The sequence below is a fragment of the Harpegnathos saltator genome, unplaced genomic scaffold, assembly GCF_003227715.2.
Source record: "Harpegnathos saltator strain DR-91 unplaced genomic scaffold, Hsal_v8.6 scaffold483, whole genome shotgun sequence".
In the NCBI taxonomy this organism is placed as follows: Eukaryota; Metazoa; Arthropoda; class Insecta; order Hymenoptera; family Formicidae; genus Harpegnathos; species Harpegnathos saltator.
Genome location: NW_020230297.1, coordinates 351,299 through 374,999, shown reverse-complemented (window position 1 = coordinate 374,999; position 23,701 = coordinate 351,299). Strand labels below are relative to the sequence as shown.

Below are 23,701 nucleotides of genomic sequence, written 5' to 3'. Positions count from 1 at the left end.
TGACGATTGAATCGTTTAGACACGTTGCACAGACGACAATACCGATCATGTCGGCAAAGATTTGTCGAAATTTCCTTCTCCTCTGCTTTCGCACGCTTAAATTAGCGGTCTCGCCCAATGTGCGGTGGATCGATTAATTGAATTAACCCAATCCACTCGTAGACACGGCCGCGCGCGAATTACGCCATACTAGTGAGCCGAAAGTCGGAGTCCGATAACACGATAACTGGAAGTGCCAGTCGCTTCCGGTCGCAGGGATAAAAGCAGGATCGATATCCGATCGCGCGTAAATACATCGCCGTGCCATGGCGGATCGCGCGTCACGCCTCGATTAACTGTTTCGCACGGCTAGCAATTTGTGCGCGAACGATTACGTTTACCACCCAGCAGGGTAATAATAACACAATGCGCCGCGCGAATCGCGAGATTTTTAGCTTGTCCCTTTCCCTCTTCTTTTACATCCCCCTCCTCTTCCTCCTCCCCCGCAGCGGCATTGCGCTGCTCGTTTCTCTCGCGCGCGATACGCCGCGTGCTGTGTAATTACGATAATCCGCTGATGATATAATTTACGAGACTGCATCGCTACCCGCGCATTTATCACACGAGGTAATTTCCTGCTTTATTATAATAATATCCGGAGTAATATGCCTCCACCAGCACCCGAATACCTTCTTATTTTCGTGCGCGCCGCTTCTCTTCGTTAACCGTTCTCGTACCGCCTTTTAACGTGACGTTAATTATTTAGCGCGGTCACTGAACGGTTTCACATTTTAGCGCCGTCAGTTACAACTAGATAGTTGGCTGCGAGACCATTTCGATTCTCGCGATTAACGGCTTGGAAGTTCATTCTGCGGAAGTCAAGATACCGCATGCGTCGTACGGAAGGTGAGAAGTCAGAGAGAGGTTTTTTATTATAAAGTCAATCCTCTCCCTCCCTCCCTTCTTCTCTCTCTCTCTCTCTCTCTCTCTCTCTCTCTCTCTCTCTCTCTCTCTCGCTGTTATTTTTTTTAACCGACAAAATTTTCGACGCATTTTCGTTTATCTTTTCACGAAATTAATTCCTTCGGAGATTTCTCCAAAATTGTGAAGCCGACCCTAGCTGACAATCCAATCACAGCGAAATAACGGCGTAGTTTTGATTCATACGATGAATTCAACGACGTAGCGTTTCTTTCTTTTTTTTTTACGAGAATCCAAACCAGTTAAAGTCCAAACTTATCTCCAACAAAATGCCGCGTCCGAAACGACTCGCGAGAGATATTCGACGAAATAATATCTCGCGGTGCAGGCGGGAGGAAAAAGCGCCGGCGATGCAGGGTAGCGGTACTCCAACTCCCATTCATCTTCGACGCTCGTTCCGGCGGAGGATAACGTTATTTCGACCGTAATACTTCTATCGGAAAATCGTCCAGCGGAAAAAGTAATTCGGTATTGCAATACGCGTACTTCTTCGTTCCTCGATAAACGGCAATAACGACAATAACAGCGCGTCGAATTGCCAAGATGGAGAATAATAAGAGATTTTAGAGCACCTCCTCAGATACAAACTTATAAAATGAGACAAGAAGTATTGTTAATGGTTCTACCGATCGTGATCGATACAACTCGGAGGTCTGCAAGAATTTTGTATTAAACTCTCGTAGCTTTTATATCATATTTTGTTTCTTCACAATTGATAGTAATAGAGAAATGTGAAAGGCTCTTGAAAAAAAAAAGATTATGAAAAAGAAACAGGAGAAAAAGAAAATTGTATAGATTCTCCACGAGAAACGAATGATTGGGTCGACTAATTCAGTTTCCAATTTAGACTACGGAACATGCAGATGAAATATAGAATACGCCAAGAAGAAAGTACAGATGTAAAAGTGCTACGTTAAAAAAGCGAAGAGAAATTATTATACCCGGAAGAATCAATAAAATTTGCTCCTCCATTCGCCATAAGATCAGCGAAACGCGACGCGTCTTCACGAGCGGCATCCGCAAATCTCGTCAAAAGATGCCGATCAGATCAAGCGAACTACTTGTAAGACGAAGAAGAGGGAAAGGCAGTGTAAGACGCGGCGGGAACGCGGGATCGAGAATAATAAGAGCACGATCGGCTAAGTGTGGCGTATCCGCGGCACGTTGATAGTAGACGCTGACGGGATTTCCCGGCGAGTGCACAACGATATACTCCCACGCCCGCACTTGGCGGCGGCCGAACCCAGTCGAGCCGAGTCGCGCCGTTTGAGCAACCACCACCTTCTCGACCACCACCACTGCCGCCACCACCGCCACTACCACCGCCACTACCACCACCACCACCACCACTACTACCCACTCTAACTACCGTCCAGCCAGCCAGCAACGAGCTAACCACCCACCTGCGTTACCCGCGGCTGACGCTGAAGCTGATGCTGACGCTGATGCCGCCGCCGCCACCGCCGTCGTCGCTCGGCCGTGTTTAAAGCTTCGCCAGTAAAACAATAAATTGTGCTCGAGAGAGTGGCAGAAAAAGAAATGAGATGATACAAAGAGAGAGGAAGAGAGGGAGAGAGGGGAGGAGAGAAGGAGGAGGAGGAGGAGACGGGTGAACGGAAAGAAACAAGAAATAGGAGGAAAGAGAAAAGACGAGGGGAAATAGAGAGGATAGTGAGAAAGAGAAAAAAATAGAGTAGCGGCGTACCGACGCAAAGGAAAGCGGTCCCTGTCAGCAATTGCCCCCCTCTTATAAGAAAAAATGGCAGCTGCTGTGGCTGTATGGTGCGTACGAAACCTTAATACCGCTCTACCACCCTACTCTTTCTTGTCTGTAGGTGTGACGTGTAGCGCGCGAACGCATCGGGCGGGGCAGGCTTTCTAGGTTGGCAAGGGCATCGAGAGGGGAGAACGAAGGTGGAGGTATGCAGGGAAAGGACAAGGACGATCTTGAGAGAAGAAGCAAGGCAGAGAGGGAGAAGGCAGACGGCGTGAAAAAAGCAACGTGCGACGAGGAGGGACAACCTGGCCAGAGCGGCAGCAACTACGATGACGACGACGATGATGACGAAGACGACGATGAGGACAACGGCGGTGACGACGACCAACACCACCAACACCATCAGCACCAGCAGCACTGCCACCATCGTCGCTGACCGGATTCCCCTCCTGTGGACGTGAGCCAGAATATATATGTTCGTATGTATCGTCGGCTCCCGGTTGGCAGTTTCGGTTAGACATGAACGCGAAAGAGAGAAAGAGAGAATAGAAATGTACGTGAGAGAAAGAACGGCGCGGTAATAACGTTCGGCTGAACCTCGAGGTGGGTTTTAAGCGGGAGAAAGCTGCAGGCGGAGTCGGAAACCGAACCCAGAGGCGGAGCGTATTGTTCCTGGAGCCGCCCATCGACACCCGCTGCCACTCAGCCGAGTATCCTTTCATCTCGCTTCACCTCATGGGTCTTACCGTCCCTTCGGCTCGTCTATCCGAGCCCGAGTCCGATCGCGTGGCGGGTGGGGGCCGAAACGAACAGGCGACCGGCGGTGGCGCGGGTCAGTCTGTCGGGCAACCGGTCGGTCTGTCGTTCCCTGCCTCGCTCTGTCCGCGCCACGTTTCACTCACGCGGTGTCTGAGTATAAACGATACATCAAAGCGAACGCGATACTCTGCGCTTTTCATGTGTACGCGCGCGCACACATCACGTAGTAGCGGTCGTATTTTTCCCGCAGTGACGACACTCGCCCTTTCGAGTATCTCGCGCACTTCAGGAAGTGTCCGGTACCTGACGTTGTCGCGCCCGCGCGCATAGTTCCGTCCAAATCACTACCGGTACTTCAAACACACCAAGTGTCATCGGCTAGCCATCGTCGTCAGCGACGTTTCAGTGTTGTTGTGCCTGGAAAGTCGTTCCGGCCGGGACCTTCTTTGGTTCCTTCCTGTGGCTCGATCGTGCGTTTTACTGACCGTGCGAAAGCGCCGATCGCGATTGACCAAGCGACACAATCATTCCAGCAATAAACGAGAGTGTGCACTTGCATTCGCGTTCGCGCACAGTTCCTGTTAGCACATCTTGGCTTCGCTCGCACGTGCACGTGTGGAAGTTACTGCGCGCGTGTAATGTGCACCACTGCAGGTTGGAGCTGACGTTGAAGAGAATGCTGACACCACTGCATCAGTATTGGCGTATCGAGGATAGAAATCCGCACCGTCACTGCTACCATCGTTGGCACCATTGCCGCTCACGGCGCCCGTAAAAAAAGTGACGAGGTCGCGACATCAAGGACCAGAGACGCTTAGAAACGCGCGTCTCAAATTAGTTTAGTTCATCGGTAGACCCCACGTGGCCCAGGAAGCAGCGCGCGAGGTAATGTTGCTGGAGTCGCGAGGTCTCGCCGGTAGGAAGAGAAACGGACTGACACTGACCTCGTTCGGCGGTGGTGGCGGAGGCGGCGGCGGTGGCGGAGGCGGCGGTGGTGGCGGTGGCGGCGGAGGAGCCGGCAGCGAGGAGGACGACGAGGAATCCCGACACCTCTACCTGGGCAGGAAGATGCAGGGCGAGGGCACCGCCACCCCCGCGGTTCCCACCGGGTTATCCGGATGCGCTGGCGATGATGGTGACGAAAGCTCGAGTCCGTCGCCGAACAGCAGCCTCCTCAACAATCTCAACAACAATTGCAATTCAAACCGGCAATGCGCGACCGACTTCAGTATCGCCGCAATCATGGCGCGGGATTCACGACAGCAACAGATGCAACAACAGCAGCAGCAGCAACAGCAGCAGCAGCAACAGCAGCAGCAGCAGCAGCAACAACAACAGCATCATCACAGGCATCCGCAACAGCAGGCCGTCGGCGGCGGGAAACTGCACCAGCACGGTAAGTCCTTTCGTGATCTTGATAAAGCTTGCTGATCGGTCAGTAATATCATCAAGCAGACAATGATTGTTCTTCTGATTAAGCGAGTGCGGAAGTTTAGTAGTAGTCGATTGATGACAGGATGTATAAGAATGATTGGAGATAGCAAAGAAAAATCGTTCGAGAGGATGGAAATCAATAACGGTTTTGATAAAGACGCGTTAGCGAGACGTGCAGGTACGATAAGTCATGATTTTAAACTGGGGAATATTACCATTCGTTAAGCCCGAATTGATAATTCGTAAGCCCGAATTATCAAGAAAAAAACGATGGATAACATTCTTTAGTAGTCTCTTTCTTTAGTAGTTTCCTCTTATTCTTTAGTAGTTTCCTTAAATTTGGTTCTTTAATGAGATAAAAGTATCAGTCTTCAAACTTTACTATAAAACTTTGCTTCTTGACGTTCTTTTCAAGAATATATTTGCTACCCCTAAAAATTTATCCTGTCTTTTCAGTAAATATTGTCTTTTGTTACAACTCACATTTCTATTTAAATTTATTTTAATTCCTCGTTCTGGGTTTCTTACAATGCATCATACCGTTGCTTATCACTTCTTGAAGTTTTCATGTAATCCTGTCGAAATTGATCGTTTGATTCGAAACATCCGCGGCAACTTTAAGAGCGTCTTATTTCGACACGGTTTGTCAATTAAAATTAATTGACACCGGTAGAACGCGTAAAAAATGTCGTATCTTCGCTATTATTGTTGAATTAATAACAGATTAGAATTAATAATAGATTCGAATTAATAATAGATTTTTCGTATTTCCCTTTTCTGTTAATACGTGATACACGAATTGCCACTTAATGTTGTACACTCAATGTTTCACATCATATGTCTTCCTTCCTTTAAGTTATAAAAAGAATATGTCGATAATTTAAGTGCGATACGGAATCAAACGCGATATTAAGAACAAACATTTTCATAATGAAACTTCTGCAAATTCTACACTACGTTCCGCCACTGAACAATCTGATTAAAGTAACCTGATTAAATTGTAGTCTGTAATTTCTCTTAACACGGATGAAGAGCTTTTCTCATTACGACAAGACGGTCATTTGCGCCGTCTGTATATTTGAGATGTACCATGCGTGATAACACATGTTATATTTTAAAAACACATGTTATATTTTAAAACATTCTAAATCCGATCGCATTCATCTCTTCGAAAATTTAGCGGTATAAATTTTCCTTCTTTCCTTTGCTTCAGGGAACTCATTACTCGACAGTCGCGTAATTGACATCCCACACAAATATATCAACGCGGCCGATTAGTCGCCTGTCCCATGGCAATCGTCTCGAAGTTATTATTAAAACTGTTTCGAACTCATTATCGGAAGGTGTAGCTATCGACGAAATAGGTCCACTCTTTCGGCCGAAAAGAGACTGAACTTTGTCTAATATAACTACAACTGAATCTTTTGAATACCTCACATCTTTTCCTCTCCGCGCAAATCGTTTTGTGTTTATTCATCCAGCTTGACGATTGGATACGAACCATACAACTATTTATGATATTTCATCTAGGTTTGAAAATAATACGAGATACTGAAGTAGTAAAAATAAATATCTAATAATGTCGTTAGACGTTGGATGTAGTAATAAGAATTTTAGCGGGAGGATAAAATTATTCGGCAGCGCATCGTATGTGTCGGACTTATTTTCCGGTCTTTCAAGGTATACGAGTTCTGTGTAGTAATCATCAGGCCATGTCAAACCGAGTGTTTATTCCGTAATCAATATTCTAAGTATCAATCAGTTCTCTTTAAATTCTTCTGATTATGTACAGAATCAGGAAATAGAAAGAATTCATCAGGAAACAGAAAGAATTAAGTGCTTTTTATTTTAATTTTCACAGAATGTCCCTCGTATCGAATTTGTCGCACGTCGATCGTCTTTGTCGCCTCGGTCTTACAGTTCCATTCACTCAAGCCAACTCAAGGCAACTTTGTTACATTATTATGTTTATTGTTATCACGCATCTCTCGCACGCGAGCGCATTGTTCCCATTCCGGTATAATATTGCACGCGGTATATAATTCTCTGGGTACAGTGCTTCTCTTGCCGACACATTAACTCGAAGAAAAATCGTTCACCTCTTTCGGTACGACCATCCATAACGTTAGCCACTCCCGACGAAAATGGAGCGGCCAGTCTATCCCGCGATTTTTGCACCATTTCCGACAGCCTACCTGTCTGCCGCCACGGCTCATTACTTTCATTGCCACGTTAAAAAAACTTGCCAATTAATTTTCAGCCGTTAACGTTCATCGCACGCCTTCCTTCGAAGGAAACTTCTCTTTTTGGAATATCTAAATGCTACATAGGAGAATGTCGTCGGTATAATCGCAAGATGTATGCAGAAAAATCGAATGTAAACAAAACATGAAGAAGGATTCGAGTAACGTTTGTTGAGTTTATGACACATGTTTGCACATGAACAAATTATGGAAAATGATAAATGTAATATTTCGTCGCACACTCACATGTTTACTAGAAACTCGATTCGTCATACGCACATTCCTTATAATATGGTCATTTATTCTGTAACAAATAAAAAAGACCTCATTTTTCACGTTACCTTCAAAATATTTTCGGTTCAGAGGCAAGACACTTCGCCCTCAGCGATAAACGATATCTTTTCATACACGCTGATGCTATAAACGCGATTAAAATCTTCAGACTCTTATGCCTGGGTTATTATCAAACTTAACTATGCGAGGTTCTCAAAGCGAACGGATCAAGTCGCGATACGAGTACATGATGTGGAAAAAAGACCAGCGTTTTAAGGAAGCTTGAATCGCGCACGGAAAGTTTTTCCGTTTGATGTCCCGTCTCATTCAAGTATTAATTCCGGAAGCGCCGATGACGCAGGTTGAAACGTGAACTATAATTACCTATCTGTGTCCGTACGCCCGCCCGCCCGGTCATCGTCTCGACTGTCAACGTCAACCGTGTATAGAGAAACCTTCCTTGCGTATGCAGTTTGATATTATCGCAAAAATTCTAACGAGAGCAACAACGCGCCGATAATATCTCGCTGAAAGCAGGAATATTATTGCATATTGATAATTAGCGTGACCTCTGACGATAGAACAATTATGTAAAGAACAATTATTGCGATGCAGTAATTTGAAGTGTATGTTATATTCTCGCTAATTTAATATTGGCATAAAATCACACGCGCACACGGCGTCGCGTGACTATATCGCGTTGGTATCGCGTAGAAATATCTGCAAAAATTTTGCGCTACTAATTGAGCCGTTGGACAAGCTCAATGAAGTATAACGCGAATCCTATTGCTCCTAAGATTATTTTGCTATTTTATCTGTCTGCTCAAGTCAGCTATCTCCGTATCTCTCGAGCGTTCGCTCATTGAAAAAAGACACTCACGCAATTAATAAGAAGTCTGTATGTGTGCGCGCGCGCACGCGCACGTGTGTATGTGTCTGTATATTATAAGGTCCGACGAAGCGCGCACGATGCAGCGGTCTTGTCGTCGTATTTTAATTCGCGCATTCGCGAACGTAAAAATGTCGACGAGGAAAATTACAAGCTGGCGCGGCGCCTTAATGAGGTCCTCTAATATAGAAATTGTTCCGAACTGTCATTATCGAGATAAATGGCCCGGACAAGGGCCCCGTTTCTCGCTGCTGCAGACGAGAACGGTTCGTTTTTGTGGGGAAACGGGATAATGGCCCGTCACTTTCGTTTCTTTTAACGACCGAAAAACGTGTCCGGTACGGGAATTTGCGCTCGCTCGCGGTAATCTGTCGTTCGCATTCGGATGGCTATATCTCGTAAATTGAAGGTAAATCGATTCGAATGGCTACTGAGGAAGTCGCTCAACACGCGCTCAGACATTGCCGTATATGATAAGGGAGCTGTTATTGCGCCGGTAATGGAGCGATAGAAATTATCATTAAGATAGGCTACATTTTTAGCAATAATTAGCAATGATATGTTTGATTCACGCGTGTATCATACATATGAAGCGATAAATTCATTATACACTATGTTGTCGCAAGCGAGCGCAGGCGGCGTTCGTTCTTTTGACTCAGATGAAAACGTATTAACGTAGCCTCAGCGAACAGTTGTCCTATGTTCTTCTAATTACGATGGACGGTTCGGACGATCGATCCTTTCAGAGCACTTCGATTCGATTACATTAATTATTACTATCGAACCTCTCTCACGAGAAGGAAGAGAGGCGAGCAAAAAACTTGTCTCTTTTAACTCCGACGAATTCCCGAGACTCGCGATTGTTTTCTCTCGCGTTCCAGCGCTAACACAGGTGTTTTCAATGTCTTTTTTTCCTCCGAAAATCGTTCACAGGATTATTTGGTCGCACGACCGACTATGAAGATCGAATCATCATATCAGATCGTGTTCGAAGCGCGTGATTCGGATAACGACCGTAAATCATGCTGACATTAATGAATTATTTAATGCGCGGCAATGGCGTGAATGAAACGGTAAACAATAGGGCTATCTAAACCCGACGAAATTCGTTCTCGTGAAATAATCGGCCGCGAATGTTTTATGCAAAAGAAGAATGCGACGGCGCGGCATTTCGTCGTGTTTAGGAACTCGTTTGCGAAATGCGCGCGACAATGGAATCCAGAATGACCGACGCAATTGTATTCGTGCGTGCGTGCGTGTGTGCGCGGTGTGACTTGTTTCAATACAAATAAATTATTATGCCAAGTATATACGGGTAAGCGAGAACAAACGAATAGATTATTATAAATCGGTCTATAAATGAAACGGACGAATAGATATTTCCAGGTAATATGTTCTCTCAACAAAAGGAAATAAATCTTTCTCGTTTATATCCAGGTCGATATAAAATTTTGAAAGACATTATCGTATACGTGAGGACATTTTCTTTGCACAATCGGCAAACAGATAACAGATATTTAAACACCTTCAAATAAACAGATAGTGTCGAAATTCAGTCTCTGTAAGATTTTCTAACTTGTGCTATCTAATCGAACGAAATCAACTATACACGCAGACAAGTATAAGTTTTTACTTGAGCAACATGTATTCGCATGTTTTTATTAATTTCAATACTGCAAAACAAAATAGTAAATTTCCCATGATTTTAGCGTGATTCGGATACAAGCATCAACTAGCTAGTGACCAACGGAAAAACTCGAAGACAATTTGTCGTTGATTAGCAAAACAGACATGTTAGAGATACGAGACGTTGCATTATTCAAGGAAACATGCGTCGCGTCTAATTGAGAACGTTGCATTACGTTACGTCACGCGTTATCAAGAGCGCAGTTTGCTTAAAATTACAGATTTCGATTAATCGTCAATTCAGCATCGAAATTCAAATTTCAGGCAGTGAAACCATTAGACGAAACGATAGAAGAACCAACAAACAAAACGCCGAATTATTCGACGCGCATAAATCGTTGGCACCGCGCTAATGAATTATTTAATATTCGTCCTGCGTCAATGAAATCCGAGCCGCGCGGCTAGAAATGCTCAACTTTAGCTTTATCGGTTCTTAATATCGTAGAATCGATTCTGTTTGCTCCGAGCAGATTACGAAGCGACGTGTAGCAGCTGCGAGGTGTAGAAGATACATATTTATGTTACACGTGTAAAGACGCATCCGAAATTTATGCGTTTAATCTTCAAGTAGATATCGGTAACTATGAAATAGTGCAGGACAGAGCGGGGGGTCAAGTTAGCCCAAAGTTCATGTTGGCCATGCAGTTTGTTCGTGTATTTATGATGAGAGAAATAACAGAAACGGAATTGCCAAATGTTCCTCTTACAGCGTATATTTTTTCCTGAATTTCATTAAAATCGGAAAAGTGTTGCAAAATTAGAAAAAAGAAGAGTCTGAATTAAAAGAAGCTTAATAAATTCTTGAATGCAAAATCTCATGTTAATATTCTTCATTATAAATGAGTATACATAAGTGATGCTTTACTAGTTAGAATAAACTTTTCTGCAGTTACATAATATATTGTTCTACGTAATGAAAATAGCTTTTATTTTGAGATGATTGGTATCAAAGTTATCGGCGAAATTAAGTGAGGCATTATAAATATAGAAATGTATTTATACGCATTTATATTTACACAAACTGTGATTTATTCTGTTCGTTTATATATATACTCAGTATACACATTCACACGCCAATATTCTGACATTGAAGAAACTAAATTACGCTAATGTAAATAAAAAATAAAAATCATAATGTTCTGATTATTGAAAATATCTTTTAAACTTTCTCGGCGTAGTAAATCCTATTTACGAGAGAAACAGTTTCGAATAATAGAACATTTATCAGTGGCCCTTATCTTAAACCGTTGTTGGAATTTATTGATCGCAATTCTGCATATTGATACTTTGATCAAAAAAATACTTTGATACAAAAAGATACAGAATCATGTCTATTGAAAGAAGTAAAGTTTATCTTTATCATGTTTGTACATATAGTTCGACAATTAGTTCAAAAATTCCTAAAACCAAAATTTTAAAAAGTATAGCATCTCGTCTCAGTTTTCTCTACATTAACGAGAAGAAATAGTTACAAGCGTAATAACATACACTTTGACCTCTTCCCCCCTCCCCCTTCCGCTAAACGAGCACACTCAGTTAACATCGGCAAGTGACTGCGACCTGTGCTCGCGATTACCACGATGACTCATGTGATTTCATTCGCCTTATATGCTGCCTATTGACGTTACAGCGAAATCTGTAAGCTAATTTAGCTTAGAGAATTTAATGTATAAACAATGTATAATATTTATGTTATATCCGCAGATAAAGCAAGTAAATTACGGCACTACACGTGACTTAAGATACTCTACTAATTTTTAATTTTACTTTCATCTTTTCGTTGCTTTTCATTAGGAGAAGATTCAGAAGGAGAAGAAAGTTCTTTGAAAAACAAGATCTTTCTATAATTTTAATTGAAAACATCACTGAATCAGTTTTAGGATCGCGCTTTCGATAAATCTTTCTCTTTCTCTCTCTCGCTCCCCCTCTTTCCCTCTCTCCCTTCCACCTCTTCATTCTCTCTCTTTCTCGCCGCATCCACTCGTAAATATCGGAAACCATCCCATTCATTTTCTTCTCTCGGTATCCGTTATCGGAAGGGCGTAATCGACGACGTTTCGATGACGTCTGTGTACACAGAGTCGTGGTGCGAGACGCAGGTCCAGTCGAGCGAGGCTAGGCGAGGCAAGGCGAGACGAGGCGAAGCTCGAAAAAACCCGTTGTTCTCCGCGGATCGGTTTGGCCAGGTGAGGTGTCCCATCGGAATTCTGGAAACGACTGTGGCCGCTCTCCCGGGCCCAGCCAGACGTCCGAACGAGACTCGATGGTGTTCGGTTTCATCATCGCGTATCTTGGACGCCCGCGGCGAATAATCGCCCACGAAGATCCTACGCGGCGCGAAATTTACGGTCGGACTCGCTGCAATTCACCCACGGAAACGAGCCGCCATTCCCAAATAAACTCCGGCAAACGGCGGCATGAATCGGGCTCTCCTCTCCGGACAACGCACACGCACACATATGCGCGCACAATTGCGCGTACACGTGAACGCGTAAAACCGCGCGCGATCCCGCGAATTTCGCTGCGTCGTAAAACTTGGTCAGACCTCTTCGATCGATTCGAATCGATCTTCAGCGTTGAGGGCAGCAAGTTTTCAGCGAGCGAGTAAAAAAGAGTTATCGGTCCTTACGCGATTAGGAGAGTGGAAAGGTGTTGTTAGGCGAATGTATCTTCGAAAGTCACGAATTAAGGTTCGGGAAGAAGCGAGAGACGCTTTTACAAGCCGACAATGTAAAACACTATACTTGTGTCTCGGCACTTTATCGTGAAGACGACGGTTAGATTATAGATTCCTCCTCTGTTCGTAACTAAATAACTGGTTCTGATAAAAAGAAACTTTCTATTTTCCTATTCTCAGAGGGAACCTCAAGTTAGATAACGGTTCACGCTCACATTGAATTTTTCTGTCGCCTCGAAGATGGCGACCCACCGCGAGCACCGCGTGCGATCGGAATGAACAATCGCGTTAGGTGAATGGGACTTTCAGCGCGAATCCCGCAAAAGCAATGCAACGATTCGGATTGATCGTTTGGTCAGCAAGACACGCTGATTCGCGGCGCGTCAGAGTTGGCGTAAATCCGCTCGCGATGGCTCTTATTCCATTTATGCCGTCCTTTGCCGTTCGTTTGTTCTTTTGCACCTCCGCTCGCTTCCTCGCTCGCCGCCGAGAAATTTAAATAAGATGTTAAAACGAATAAAGTGCCGTGCGTCGTCGGACGACAAAATCGACGGCCGTTAGGCAAGATTTATTTTTACTATCGGCCGTCGAACATTCGCGTGTTAAATCCGACGTGTTGCATACGAAGGGGGGAACCGGTATATCCGCGGCGGGTATAACTCTGGGATTATGCTCGGCGCGCTCAGTATCGCCGTGCTTAACGTTTAACATTGTTATCTCGGCGCCTCGGAGTTCGTTTGAGTTTGCCTGGCTCAAGGCCGTATACCATACCGACAACGACCGAATTTGAGACTGGACTGTTCTTTCCCTGTTGCCGTTGAGAAAAACGCGCGCTGTTTCTCTCAGAACTTGGAAGCGAACTCGCGGTTGTGAACGTCCCATGGGTGAGCGGTTGCAGAGCGGAGGCCACAATAATCGATAGATCGCAAGAAATAGTGCTGGAAGCTCCACTAAATGTTTCATCTTGCACTATCATGAAGAGAGACGATTGAGCCGGAGCCACTTTCGTGTATCTGGCGACTTATTCGATACATCGGAAAACTAAAATCCTGAAACGGAGAGGCACATCCTGCGATTGGATGTAGAACTAAGAAATAAAAAAAGAAACTCCTGTTTTTTTTTCCTAGAAGTCATATTTTTCGACAGTCGAGACGGTAGTAATTGCATATTTCGCTCGGCACAACGATGTCAAGCCGAGAAATTTTTCTCGCGAATAATTTCAACAGAAAAAATGGAGCGCGAGGAATTCTAACAAATTTTTTTCGCCGAATCAATTTCGGCGATCGCATATACGGTTCGCTCTGCCGCTCGCCGGTGCCGAGGCTGTATTTGAATAATTGCAGACACTTTAGTCGCCGGTTCTTTTATATTTCCACGTGCAGGTGCGGGACCGACTTGCGAATTCCCGATTGAAACTCGGCGGGTTCGCGAGCGACGCGAACAAAGCGGATCCGGGGAGCGCGTTAATTCCCAAACGGCCCACGGGTCCATGGGATACGCGGGAATAAACGGTAGCTCGTTTTCACGAGCCGGTCGCTGAGGCACGGCGAAATAAAAGAGCGTCACGGGGACATATAGGATTTCGTCGGAGTGTCAACCGTAATAAATAGCCGATGACTTAGTTCGCGCTTGGCTGCGGCTACTTGGCCGAACGCAAAGTAGCAACCGGTCGAGAATCAGCGGGCTGGCGAGTTCAGAGAGAAACAAGTGATACTGGTGGGACAAAGTGCGATGAGCTTTTTCGACGAGAGGAAATTAGCCAGTGCGCGCACTCCGTGAAGTCGTTTCGACAAGTTAACGAACTGCGCGAGTGAATAGTCAAATTGCGCTGAACGTGTCGCGAGTGACTGATTATGTAACACAATGATAACAACGTCACACATCGGTGTTCTCGAATCTGGAGAAGCACGTAGAACTCGATCGAGCTACAGAAACTCGTGTCGTTCCGCTTGGAACTTTGTGGCACCCACCTGGTCCACATTGGACACTTAAACGATCGTTGACTCGGACGTCGGATTCGAAGCAACGACTCGCAGAGACGCTTCCTTTCGAGAAAACCCGAAACAGATGCGACAGTTTCGGTGATCCATGCGACGGGCCCGCTTTGAGATACCCTTGACAACGATCCGCGATCTCTTGCTTGCGTCGCAAAGTCGACGCACATCAGATCGGTTCGTTAACAAACAGGAATTTTAACCCGGCGTCATTGACGCTGGGATGTGATATATTAGGTGTACAAATGAATGATCCAAAATTTTCAGCTAAATCCAAGGTTTATTTTAAAAGAAAGTAAATTAGATTGTTCAATCAAAGTATTCGCCGTTGCTTTCTGTAACTTTAAGCCATCTTTCAGACAGCTGATGAATTCCGTATCGAAAAAATGTTGTCTTTGGTGTGTCTTTGGACACGATAAAGTTGTCAAGCTATTTTTGGATCTCATCCACTGATTCGAAGTGCGTATCGGACAAGGCATGTTGCATCGACCGAAACACGTGCTAATCGGTAGGAGCGACGTCTGGTGAATACGTCGGGTGCTGCAAGACGTCCCAACCAAGACTCATTACAGTATCTTTTATAGAAGCAATTATGGCCTAGCGTTATCATGCAACAATTTCACAGGACGTCCTCCTTTGCCACTATACGAATGTTTTCGTTCCAATTCTTAACTCAAACGGATTAATTAGTGTTAGTAGCGGTCCGCAGTAACTGTTTCATTCGGTTTTAATAGCTCGTAATAAATCACGCCATTCATATCCCACCGAATGCAGAGCAAAATCTTCTTTCCGAAGTGTTTTGGCTTTGCGACCGATGTTGACGGATTGCCGGGACTTACCCATAACTTTCTGCGCTTCGGATTGTCATAGAGTATTCACTTCTCATCTCCCGTAACAATTTTCCACAAGAAAGACTTTCTACGCTGCTTATCGAGAAAAGAGAGACATATTGCCACTCGTTGAATTTTGTTGGTTTCAGTGAGTTCATGCGGAATCCATTTTCCTTCTTTCTGAATCTTCTCTGTGTAGGCGTTTGGAAATAGTTTGTTGCGTTATTCCTAACTTCTCTGCAAGCTCTTTTTGTGTTTGTGCTGAATTCTCAGCGAGCAGTTGCTCCGAATCATTGTTACCGCACTTCTGAGAGCCTCCAGGACATTCTTTGTCATTCAGACTGAAATAGCCGCTTTTAAATCGTCTAAGCTAAAATACTCAAACATCGTACGATACAACACCTTCGCCGAAAAAGGAACAAATGGATTTGCATGCTCTTGCAGCATTTTTTGTTCGTTGGAACTCATCAAGAATACAGTGTCGGATATGCATCTTATCTGTTGCCATTTCTGACTATACTGAACTAAATAATTTTTGTTGAGGTTGTGTTAAACCTTCCGCCATACTAAATGTAATTTTTAATAGCTAACATATGTCAACATTACATAACCGTAAAAGGGAAAATTTGATTATTTGAAAGTGGCTAATTTCTTAGCCACTTAAAAAGGTTTGGATTATTCATTTGTACACCTAATACTTAGTGATTTATTTTATCAAAAACCACTTATATCAAAAAGTCACTATTCCACAAAAGCTACTAGCTTTCTAAAATCATAGCTGACACTGCGAAGGTAACCAACAAATATCCGGATCATCATGATTCACCTCAATATACGTGTATCATTTTACCTAACCACCACAATGACGTTTCACAACTGTAGGAACTTGGTTTGTTGTACGTGTAATGTCGCTAAATGTGCGTTCGTGTTCGAGAAACATGTTACTCTCAATTCACACGAGGATCGCGCAAGCAATTTCTCGCAATTAATCGCGAGTCGCTTTTGAAAATCTCGTAAACGCAAAGCGTATTATTGCCGTATCTTTCAATACTACCGTATACATCCACCAATAATTGCTATTATATATTATTATCTCAATTATCGCGATTTACGGATATTATTTGGCTTTCTCCTTGAACGTTCAGGACTGTCATTACGTTCATTATGAAGACGTTCGCGCGGAGATGGACGAGTAGTGGCGACGATGACGACGACGACGGCGATGACGACGACGTTCTCGAAAGACGAAACGCCACGTAAGAGCGCACTCATTAGAGAGGCGTGGATCGAGCAACTCGAGATTACATTCACATTCCTCCGTTCCGATAGTTTTGCAAATTGCCGGTAATGACAGGCGATCGACCGATTTTCCAGGATACAGAAACCGTTCGTGGAAAGCCGGCGAGCACCGAACGATGACGATATGCTTCGTTCGGTAGCGATTACACGCTGCGTTCTTGCTCGAGTAAAACCGATTGGTTTGTACACTGGGAAATCATAATAGAGCGCCTTATCCCGGTCTGTCCATGCAACCGTACCGATCATTACGTGGATCGATCATGAGTTCCTGGATAACCGAAACGTAAAATCGAAAACGCAGCTGACAATTAGGAGGAAATCGAAGAATAACGGAGATCGGACTCATGCTCGCGTGTACGCTCTCGATACGAGAACGTTCTCGATCCCATCATCGACCACCGAGTGAGTCGTCCTTCTTGATAATTTTACAGGCGTCTTCACGCGGCCATTGCCGTTCGAATCGAAACGAGACGAGAAAAAGCGACGAACACGGGGAACACCACACGGGGAATTACTTAATTGTTCGCGTCGACAATGCGGCGCGTGTTACCGCGAGGCCGAGTCGTGGCATGGCGTGCATTGCTTAAATGACTCGACGATTACGACGGATAATCCGTGAGAGGACCGGTTCAATTTCATAATAACGAGAGGCGAGCAAGAAGAGAAAACGAAAGAATCGTCGAAGTCATCGTCACTTCGTTACCTCTGTCGTGAGTGTGGCGCAGTGTACAAATGACAGTGCTTGAAATACGAGGCGCGAACGACATTTGTTAGCGCCTTCCTGCCACGCTTACGCTCGTTCCGCAACGATATCGAGGAGATACGTAGAACGTGGGACATGTCGAGCTGGTTCGCTGCTGGCTGACGGGCTGGCCGACTGTTGGCTGGCTCTCTGGTTTACTGGTTTGTTGCTTCTCGACTGGCCGATTGGCTTTCCTTTGGAGTTTCTATGTGCGTTCCACTTTGACTGCATTGTCTCTCGGTCGAATCGTCGATCTACATAATTTTAATTAAGTATCACAAATTACAAGTAGCAGATCAAATAAAAAAGCGTCACAATTAAGAAACAAGTTATGAACTTCGTTACGTTCTTCTAAACCAAGAAGATTAATCCCTAAAGCTATTTATCACGAAAGAAAATCACGTTGATGCTATCATGGGTGAAATTTCATCTCAGTATATATTTATTTCAGGAATAAAAAAGTCAAACAGATGCAATTGACCGTTTTATAATTATTAAATATTAGATGAAAAGTGTAGAAGTTATCAGGAATGAAATTTCACCTATGATAGCTTCTAAGGGTAATTCATTAGATGCAAAGCGCGCGCTCACTGAATCTGCGAACTTTCATCTCCATATGAATATCGAGCGTCTGTTAACTGGATTGCGATAATTAGATCTCGAACGAAACATTTTCACGCGAGCTCCCCGGCAGTCGTGATGTTATCGTGCAGTATATGTGTAAATTACAATGAGTGGTGTTGCTAAAATTTTCATCAATTTTCATTCATTCAATTTCATTAATCTTTGTTAATGAATTTTCTCCGCGGGTGAACGACATATTTTCGTGCGACATTTGTATATTTGTGTACATATATAATACATATAATATATATGTATTATATAATACATATATAATATTCGCCCATATATGATAAAATAGATAAAATTTCTTAATTTCGAACTCAGCAATGCAATTTTTATCGTTCGTCACAAGCGTCCTTCTCCCTGGCTCCCCAAGCCTCTTCTTTCTTTCTCGCGCCCGCGTGCGCCCAAGCGTTAATAAAACTGTTTTCCAAAGTGAGACATCGAATGGCGTAATCAATTTTTTTGCCGTAGCGCCGGACGCGACGCAAAAGAACGTCGTCCGCGACGGACAGACGAACGGACGGACGGAGGAAGGAAGGAACGCACCGCGTCACGCTCAGATTAATTTACGTTTCGCGAACAAACAAGGTGCCGGTCTTAATTACCTGTCGACAGATTGATTGATCGATCCGTGGAGAGACGTTCACCTATCGTGATCAGATACGGCGCGTCAATACACAATTTACCTCGTTGCACGGCAAACGCACGGCGCTTCCGTGCGACCGTCTTTTTCTCTTCACGGTCGTACGCGCGCGCGCGCGTGATGCACGCCCGATATATACGTCGCTAATTTACTTTTCACTAATGACGGATCGATGAGTCAGCGCAATTCTGCCGACGCTCGACACAGCCTCTTTAATGCCTTTTTCACTATCTTAATTAGATATTTAGTCCTCGGCACGGGTCTGCCTGTGTTATTAGACCGGCTAGAGGAGACGCCGCGAACCGTTATCAGCGGCGCTAAGTAAAAAAACCGCGACCGAATGCCGAGGAATCGCACAGCGACATCGCGCATGCGAGAATTCGCGAGATGTCGAATGTCCAAATTCGCGTTTCGCGTCAGCCTCGAAATATTTTCGATTTTCGGTGAGGATCGTAACTCATTCGCGCACCGCGCTCGCTCGTAAACCTACCCCGCCTAGCAGACGTTGACTTCCGTCGCTGGATATTTACGATATCACTCTCCCGTCTCTACCTTCGTCGAGCCGCATTGTTACTCTTACTGGTGAGTATTTTCTCCTCCCGTCCGCTTGAGAATAAAACAGCATTCCCCGGGGCAGACATTGTCACTCTTCTCAAAGGCCGAAGACTAAATTTTGACATTCCTCTCCAAACATTACACTCTCGCTAGCGACTCTGCTCTCGTGTGTATCTCTATCCGAAATTAGTGATCGTCAGTGCTAAACTCGAGGCGGGGACACGTCGTCAATCCGCCGATACTAACGAAACTAACGAGTCATGTAGATTCGCGTCGACTTCCATGCCGTGGAACGGGACGTTGATCTCTCGCGTTGACTCTTCTCTTTCGCATCCGCAAGGACCTCGTAGATTGCGCCGGGTATCGCAACCCGCTTCAATCTGTCCCGCAAACGCTTTGATCCGAACGAAGCTCGTGGCTCGCGCTCGCACTCGCAATCGTAATTCACTCGGCGTGCCGTGAGCGCAAAGCCGCGTGAGGCTCGCGCTCACGGCAGGCGAGACCCCGTCGCGCCACCCTCGTGCGAACGCTCCCGGCTGGCTCGTCATCCGTTTCGTCAGTCGTTTAACACGACCGTAGATCGCGTCGAATAAAAATACGTAAATAACGGACCACACATCGAGAAGCCGGGTCGCGCAGCCGCGCGCGCTCTCCCCAATTATGAGCCGTCGCTCGCAATGATGTGTCCCTCGCGTCCGTCATTAGGCGAAAACACTGCTTCAACGCCTCAAGTATCTCGCGAACGGGAAAACGGGACCGTCGCGTGATTGCAATGGATCAGATAAAAGGCGTTACTCTCGCGATGTTTTCTTACGCTTGTAATTTAACGCTTATTATCGTTTTCACTCGGAAAAGAGATTAAATTTAGGAAATGAAATGCTTTTTGGAAATATGCAAACGTAGCCAAAACCGAAGCGACAGACAGACTTTTCTCAAAATTTCGGTGATGGAACTTGTCGAACAACTGTTGTGAGAAATTAACATTACGAATATGATAGAAATAATCTTTTTCTATCGTCTTGCGTCAGGAACAACGTTATATATAAACCGTCACTTTCTTCTACGGTCTAATGGCTAAAATAAATGAACATGCAGCATATTCCATAATATATTTTACCATCAGGACGAGTTGGAATATGCAGCCAGAAAAAAGTAAGAACTTTTGACAAATATTTTAACGTTTAAAATTGTTTTTCTTTATTTTTTTTTATTTTATTTATAACAAAAAAATTTGTTTCAAAATAAATATATTATATATAGGTGTACAAACGAATAATATCCAAACTTTTTTAAACGATTAAGTTTAAAACTTTTTTAAATTAAGTTTAAAACAATCAAATTTTTCCGCTCATTTACAGTTATGTAGTGTTGACATATAGCTATTAAAAATTACATTTAATATGGTGGAAGGCTCAACATAACCTCAAAAATTATTCAGTTCAGTTCAGTCAAAAATGGCAACAGATAAGGTACATATCTGACACTGCATCCTTTACGAATTCCAGCAAGAAAAAATGCTGCAAGAGCATACGAATCCATTTGTTCCTTTCTCGGCAAAAGTGTTGTATCGTACGATGTGTGTGCATTTTGGTTTAAAAGCGGCAACTTCCGTGACAAAGTCTGAGTGACAAAGAACGTCCTGCAGGCCCTCGGAAATACGGCAACAATAATTTAGATTGATGGCTGAAAATTCAACACAAACGCAAAAAGCGTTTACAGAACAGTTAAGAGTAACGCAACAAACTATTTCCAAACGCTTACGCGAGATGAGAAAGATTCAGAAAGAAGGAAAATGGGTTCCGCATGAACTCACTGAAGTCAACAAAAATCAATGAATGGCAGTGTGTCTTTCTCTTCTCAATAAGCAGCGTAGAAAATCTCTCTTGTGGAAAATTGTTACGGGCGATGAGAAATGGATACTCTATAACAATTCTAAACGCAGAAAGTCATGAGTAAATCCCGACGGACTGTCAACATCAGTCTCAAAGCCAAAACACTTCAGAAAGAAGATTCTGCTTTGCATTTGGATATGATAGTAGGATATGAAGGGCATGATTTATTATGAGCTATTAAAACCGAATAAAACAATTACTGCGGACCGCTACCAATTAATCCGTTCGAGTTAAGAATTAAGACGAAAACGCCCGTATAGTGGCAAAGAAGAGCGTCCTGTGAAATTGTTGCACGATAATGCTAGGCCACATATTACTTCTACGACAAAAGACATCATAATAAATCTTGGCCGGGACGTCTTGCAGCACCCGGCGTATTCACCAGACATCGCTCCTATCGATTACCGCTTGTTCCGGTCGATGCAACATGCCTTGTCCGATACGCACTTCAAATCAGTGGATGAGATCCGAAAATAGTTTGACGACTTTGTCGTGTCTAAAGACACAACATTTTTCCAACATGGAATTCATCAGTTGCCTGAAAGATGGCTTAAAGTTATAGGAAACAGCGGCGAATATTTTGATTGACAAATTTATTTTACTTTCTTTTAAAATAAACCTTGAATTTACTGAAAATTTTGGATTATTCATTTGTACACCTGATATCTCTAACCTATCGATAAATATGAACATATTCGCAATATTTACCACGGATTCATGAAAATGCTGTACTATTTTCAACGCATGTTAAGGCCATTACACACAAATGAACGTAAGCAGTAAGACGTAAGCAGTAAAGAAACTGACCAATCACGGTCAATCATTCTCGTAAGTTTTAAAATGGCGTCCTTAAATTTCGATTGTGATTAGTCGATTTGCTTACTGCTTACCTCTTACTGCTTAAGTTCGTTTGTGTGTGATGGCCTGAACTACTGACATGAGAACGCAGTTGAAAACGGCTATCGAATTAATGTAAAAGGAACCGACCCCTACGACGATGACGATGACGACGACCAGCACGACAATGACGATACCGATTTATCGAGCCTTCGCCAGTCGCGTCATTTTACGTAAGACCAGTGCAACTGGCGAAGATCACCAGCTTTTTCCGCCGACCGTTCATTTGCGTCGGCGATGTCTCGAAAAACCGGGTTCGTATGTTCGCGGCGATCGACGTGACACAGCAAGTATCGCCTGATGCCGGGTTCTTATCGCGTCAAGACGCGACCCTCGCTGGCAACTTAATCACGGATATCCCGAAGACGGCGGTTCTCTCTCTCTCTCTCTCTCTCTCTTCTCTCTCTCTCTCTCCTCTCTCTCTCTCTCTCTCTCTCTCTCTCTCTCTCTCTTTCCCTTGTCGTTTGCTTCTCCGCAATTAAGCGGAGAAACACGCTCGATTTCAGGCCACGCGATGTTCCCGGCCGGAAAATAATGCGTCTCGCGATGCACGTCGGGGATTATCGTTTCTAATCAGCGAGTATCGAACTATATGAGTATGTTATGTATACATGCATGAATATACGCACGCACACATATACGTACGTACGCGTGCATGCACGCCCGCATGCACATATGCCACTCGAAACCCGAGTTCTTTAACTCTCAATAGCTCGAATTAAATTTCTTTCGATTCCAGACAAACTTTCTTGGATGTTAATAGGAGATTGCGAGACAGTCAAACATACAAAGTTAGATTAAGAATTTCCCCTATGGCATTAAGTTAAATGAATCACTTCTCTTAACAACAGGAACAAAGGTTTATTATGTTCGCAAAAGCTTCGGAAAAAAGTCTGAGAAGAGAGAAACAGAGGAGGAAGGAGTAGAAAGTGGGAGAGAGCTCTATTTTCACAGAGTTCTATTTTAAAATGATCTTCCACATAATCTCAAAGAGATATACCTACCTCAAGGAAATATCCTCGCGGAGGACATCATCGCGTTACCGCAGGTGTAACCGTAATTCCGGATACATCCATCGAGCTATATTAATAAAGCAATATCGATCAGCCGTGTATCATGATTTATACACTAGATCTCGCAACGGTGAAGTAACTTCTTTGCAGAATTTAAACGTGCGCGACTCAAGGCGTAGCTACATATATGCAAGTGTAGGTCCCTTCTTAGCACGGATAATCACCGCACCGATAAATCGGCGTATCGGTGCCGGCGGTAATTAATTATTGCTTTGTGGTTATCGACTCTACTCGGCGGTGGAAACGATGAGTTGCGTGCGGATAATCCTCGCCGACTCGAGGATCCTCCTATATTGAAAGGTTCGTAGCCGCGAGAGGCTCGGAGCGCCAACGTAAATACAGAGCCCGCACGACCGCAAGGGACTCTCCGCAGCGTTTTACGGCTAAGAGCCCGACCGACGAATGGAGATTACTGTTATTGCAAGTGGTAATTCGTACCTAATATTCTGCGATGTGTTGCGACCGCCGTGGCAAGCGCGCTATTGCGCAAACAATCGCCTGGTCTATCAGA

General features: G+C 44.3%; 1 protein-coding gene across 2 annotated transcripts in view; it reads left to right on the top strand.

Moving 5' to 3' along the window:
• Window positions 1-3,486: 3,486 nt before the first annotated feature.
• Window positions 3,487-23,701, top strand: part of LOC105187927 (T-box transcription factor TBX20) — a 70,367-nt gene continuing 50,152 nt past the window's right edge. Inside the window, exon 1 of one of the 2 annotated variants that reach the window (XM_011149081.3) lies at window positions 3,487-4,832. In XM_011149081.3, the coding sequence (XP_011147383.2) occupies window positions 4,325-4,832 (508 nt within the window). In that variant the 5' untranslated portion in view covers window positions 3,487-4,324. The remainder of the gene's footprint in view (window positions 4,833-23,701) is intronic. The other variant, XM_025302274.1, reaches the window with a different exon arrangement.